At 47.6% G+C, this 5,272-nt stretch overlaps 1 protein-coding gene across 2 annotated transcripts in view; it reads left to right on the top strand.

Annotated features, from left to right (window-relative positions):
• The first annotated feature begins 471 nt into the window (after positions 1–471).
• Positions 472–5,272, top strand: part of RASEF (RAS and EF-hand domain containing) — a 77,531-nt gene continuing 72,730 nt past the window's right edge. For both annotated transcript variants that reach the window (XM_049648962.1, XM_049648914.1), the window contains exon 1: positions 472–996. In XM_049648962.1, the coding sequence (XP_049504919.1) occupies positions 566–996 (431 nt within the window). In that variant the 5' untranslated portion in view covers positions 472–565. The remainder of the gene's footprint in view (positions 997–5,272) is intronic.

Genomic DNA, 5,272 nt, shown 5'->3' with positions numbered 1-5,272 from the left:
TTTTTGTCCGATTAGCTTTGCACACCTCTGCCAGCTCTTGGCTTTACTGAGCAGTGTTTACGCGGAAGGGCCTGGGGACTCTAGTGCCAGGGTTCCGGCCGGGCCCCTAAATCAAAGAGCCCCCCAACCCAGGTTCCGCCGACTGGAGCTTGGCGCGGAAAGCAGAGCGGGTTCCGGAGGCGTGGGAACCGGAGCCGTGCGCTCCTCCTACCTGGCTGGGCGGAGCCGGCCGGCCGGGAAAGTGAGGGCCGCCGCTCCCCGGCGCTCAGTTGCGGGCGGGCGGGGCTGCGCGGTGCGCAGAGTTGGGGGGGCGCACTTAACACTGCTCCTGGGCCGGTAGGGGCAGCGCGTGGGACCAGCGTCGAAGCGCGCCGCCCCCAGCCCGCCCAGGAGCCTCGCCCCGTCCGGACATTCCTGCAAGTGGCCGAACCAGCCGGACGAGCCCGACTCTCCGCGGTTCCCGGCGGCAGCAGGTGGCCCCGGAGTTCCTGCCTTCACCTCAGCCCCGGCGGGCAGCGCGCCCCGTCGCGCCCCGGAGCTGTCTGGGCTGTCCCCGCCGGGCGGGATGGAAGCGGACGGGGACCAGGAGGAGCTGGCCCGCTTGCGCTCCGTCTTCGCTGCCTGCGACGCGAACCGCTCGGGGCGCCTAGAGCGCGAGGAGTTCGGCGCGCTGTGCGCGGAGCTGCGAGTGCGGCCGGCAGACGCCGAGGCCGTGTTCCAGCGTCTAGACGCCGACCGGGACGGCGCCATCACCTTCCAGGAATTCGCGCGCGGCTTCCGCGGGGCACGCCGCGGGGGGCGGCACCGGGGCTGGGGGCCTCGGGAGCCCGCGTCCACCGCGGGCCAGGTGGAGCCCGACCGCGAGGACGGCGAGGAGGACGAGGGCGACGAGGACGCTGCGGAGACTCTGGCGGCACCCTGGGGTCGCGCGAGCCCGGTCCAGGCTTGGCAGGACTTCCAGACGCGACTCGGGGAAGAGGCCAAGTTCATCCCCAGGTGCGTGTGTGGGTTGGAGGACCGAAGGTGAGGATGGTGTTTCCTGTATTCCGGGTCCACGGGCTCTTAACTTTTTCAAGTCGAGACCCCCTAGAGTTGAAGAACGGGAGTGCGTTCAGAGTTCGGGTTTGGGGAGAAAGTTTTGCTTGCTCATTTCTGAGCCCTGCACAGGGCACTTTGTTAATTACCTGGGTCACAGTGAATTCCGCAGGGTCCAGAGTTTCTTCCCAGGCAAGGGTTTGGGAGCGCTCTCTACATTTAATCGCACTTTTTACCAAGGCCTCCAGGCTGCACTCCGGAGCGCGTCGCTGCGATCCGCATACTCTACGAGTTTTTGTATTTGTTGTTTTCTTACAACTACATAGAAGATCAAACATGTTGGGCATTTATATTCCTGGATTCGCATATTCATTGATGCGTACTATGTTCTAGCCATTTTACACAGTTCGTTCATTTAATTGTTGCAACAACCCTGGGAAGTGGGTTTTCTTATTTCTGATTGTTGGAGAAACTTAAAGACTCAGAAATTTAGACCTGTAAGACATTAAGGGACTTGACTAGTTAATAAAAGAGCAGGGACTTGATCCCAGATATTGTTGAACTGAAAAACTGGTTTTATACAATGGAATCAAATGATAAAATCATACAATTAATTCTCTACTCCTATGGCTCCGACAGAAATAATATCAAGTTACTAACTTACTTCTTAGGGGTTAAGGGAATGCCTGCAGGGGCAGGTCAGGGAAAGAAAGATACTCAGGTTTTATGCAAGAGTAATTTGCATGTGTCCCTGCTTTCCTGCCATGGTATGTCTTGAGCTGCCAGTTTCACTTCTTCCTCTGGCACTACAAACACGTGAATGCTGTAAAAAGTGTATTTCTGCTCTCTGTTTGGATTTTTGGTTGAAAGCTTATGGAGCTCTGTCATTATTAATAACTGAAAGGTGTCATTCTGACTGGCAATTCACATATCTTAGACTTAAGACTCAGAGAAGCAAGTAGCCCTGGGAGGGGACAGTGGTCTGGCTCACTCATTCACAGCGTGCACCTGCAGACCTGGAGACCTGGGTTCCACTTCCTCCTTTGCCCAGCTCCTCCCTCCAGTTTGGAAAGTGAGGCATGGAGAGTGACTCAGTGCAGTATGAGACAGATGTGTAGAGAAAGTGGGTGTGATACCCATTTTTCTGTTATTTACAAATGAGTTAAAATGCAATGGCTCTATCAGGAAAGTAGAAAAATGTAAACATTGCTATAAACAGTATTCTTTGCGTTATCTCTTATCTGTAACTTGGTTTAGGTCTGCCTAATGAAAAGTAACAATTTTAGGAATAAGGAAAGGTGAACCCATGCCATGCTTTATATCCACACGCGGATCTACTTTTCACAGTTGTGAACTCTCAGCAGCAAATATATGACACTTAACCATTAAGTGATTTAGATTGATCTTCTTAGAGTCAGTATACAAACCAGGATTTAATATTGGTGATATTGTTATTATCATTTCCAAACTCTTCAAAGGTTATTAAATTTTATGGGCACCAGTGTCACCAGTAGACTTGTTTTAAGCCCCACCCCCTTCTGATTGGAGATTAACAAGTACAATATTTGTCTTCCTGTACTTGTTCAAGTGGAAAAGAACTAAACTGAGCTGCTGCATCTGATTGTTACCATGGCAGCCATTAACTGTTTTTGGTAAATTGAATTGCTTCCATTCCACTTTCCTCATACAGCTGTTCACCTTCCGTTCCTCTCATCCAAATGTGATAACACTCTTTTGTTATTGATAATGCCATCAGCATTATTTCAGCCAAATTAATTCTGCAAACATTATTGAGTGCTTATTTTGTGCCAGGCACTGTTTTAGGTACTGTTCTAGGTCCCTGGGGACAAAGAGAAGTATGTAGTGTAGTTCATGACTTCAGGAAATTTATAGTGCAGGTGAAACATTTCTCAAAAAATTCATGAAATAACATTTAAAGGTGAGAGGGTTTTTTTGCAAGAAATTCCATACATAGAGGACAGTCCAACAGACTACTATAACCAGGAACTTTCTTTGAAGTCTTGAGTTTTTATATTTAAAAAGGTCATGGGGGTGCCTGGGTGGTGCCTGGGTGGTCAGAGCATCTGACTCTTGATTTTGGCTCAGGTCATGGTCCCAGGATCATGGGATCAAGCCCGTCATTGGGCTCTGCACTGAGTGTGGAGCTTGCTTAAGATTGTTTCTGTCTCTCTCCCTCTCTGCCCCTGTCCCCAGTTAGTGCCTGCACGTGCTTTCTCTTTCTCTCTCAAAAATAAAGAAACAATAAGAAAGGTCATGTATTTGTTCATTTTCCCCCATAATACATTAGGGCTTATTTTAATATAAAATACTATATTTTCCTACAGTGGGAACATTGTTTTTGTAGGAGGATGTGCCATTTTGCCTGGTGGCTTTATCCCATGCTTATCCAAGGGGTTTTCATGCCTAGTTTGAGAAGAACACATATAGATGTAAGAATGTTGGGCTCCTTTAAAGGCACAATGTGGTAGTGTTGAGAGAGTTTCCCATTTGTAAGACCATTTAAGCTCCTAGTGTAAAATATTAAGCAAGTTTGGGTTAAACTCCCCAGTCGTCAGTAATTGTGATCTTAGAGAAGAAATAATGTTGCACTGTCTGAAAGGATGAAAATGGTCTCTGGGATGTGTGTCAGCACACTCACAAATTGGTTTTTACTTAGCAGATTAAAGGGGACTGTCCAGAGTAGTCAAGTGACCTGTTAACCTGAACTGGGCAGCTGTAAATGGTCTTCAGGGTCAGGATGGCCATCACCACTTCCTAGAGAACTGGAATTAGGTCAGCCAGCAGGTGAAACCAGAATGGGCATGGCCATGTGGTTATATAAGAGAATTCAGGAAGGGAAGATTGTACAGGGCCAAGAAAACTCCACGAAGTGGGAAGAGAAGGTTGGTTGAGAGATAGAGAACAGGCTTGTAATAACCTAGCCTGGCCAATTTCTTGTGCCAGGTGTGTTATGAAAGAGAGTTTTGTACCTAGTACGTAATAAATGTGCTCACTAAATGTTTGCAAAAACGAATGGAATAAACCTCTGTTCTTTGATTCCTTGGTTCATATATTGAGAATGCAGTTCATGTTATGTGCACTTTCTTCATTTGTTTTGTTGATTCCTTCCTTTTTTTTTTAATACTCTGGTGTGAGTTGTTTATGGTGTTCTAAGATCAGCAAAGAAAGAGAGAAATAGGGTGTGTGTGTGTGTGTGTGTGTGTGTGTGTGTGTGTGTGTGTGTGTGTCTACATGCATGTGCCTGTGGGTGCATTGAGCATTTGACCAGGGGTGGGGGGATGGCAGAACTCTTTCCTCTAGTTGGAGCTGAAGCTTTTCAGAGCTTCCTTAACTCCATTTGCTGCGAATTGTGTTGTGATTTGATTTCACATTGATAAATCAGTTTAGAGCCCCATGTTTTCACAAACAGAAACATGAGGATCCAGCTGCCACCAAAACCACAATGGATTTGTGCATGGGCACAGGTACTACAATGGCCAGATCAGGGACAGACCCAAGGTGGTGCTTGTAAGGTAACAGGTGTTAGTGTGATTGGTGACCCACTAGGCAGGACAAGGATGCCATTTGTTCAGGCACCCAAATCAGTCCTGTGTGGTTTCTTATGGTTTGTGACCTTTCTACACACACGGTGTTGAAGGGGAGACTTTTATATTGACAATTTAGAAAGAATAAATTTAATTGAGAAGAACTGAAACTACCAACCTGTGAGTTGTGTATGGGGTGTCAAAAACAGTGTACTTTAGGGGCGCCTGGGTGGCTCAGTCGGTTAAGCGTCCGACTTCGGCTCAGGTCACGATCTCGCGGTATGTGAGTTCGAGCCCCGCATCGGGCTCTGTGCTGACTGCTCAGAGCCTAGAGCCTGGAGCCTGTTCTGGATTCTGTGTCTCCCTCTCTCTCTGACCCTCCCCCATTCATGCTCTGTCTCTCTCTGTGTCAAAAATAAATAAACGTTAAAAAAAAAAAAAAACAGTGTACTTTAGCATCTCCATATAACTGTAGGGATGATTATGGAAATTGAGAGAAAGATCCATGGCTGAACACCAATCCCATTTAAGCAGGACATTTTAAAAACATGTAGCTACAAGTAGGCTGAAGTATAGTTTCTCTACTGCTCAGGGTTTCTTTTACATTTCCCCTTCTTGGGTTCCACGTTAGCCCTTTCCAGTCTGGTTGCATGCATGCATTTATATATATATATATATATATATATATATAT

The sequence above is a fragment of the Panthera uncia genome, chromosome D4, assembly GCF_023721935.1.
Source record: "Panthera uncia isolate 11264 chromosome D4, Puncia_PCG_1.0, whole genome shotgun sequence".
NCBI classification, from domain to species: domain Eukaryota; kingdom Metazoa; phylum Chordata; class Mammalia; order Carnivora; family Felidae; genus Panthera; species Panthera uncia.
Note: the sequence above shows the minus strand (reverse complement) of the source record. Positions and strands in the feature narration are given on the sequence as shown.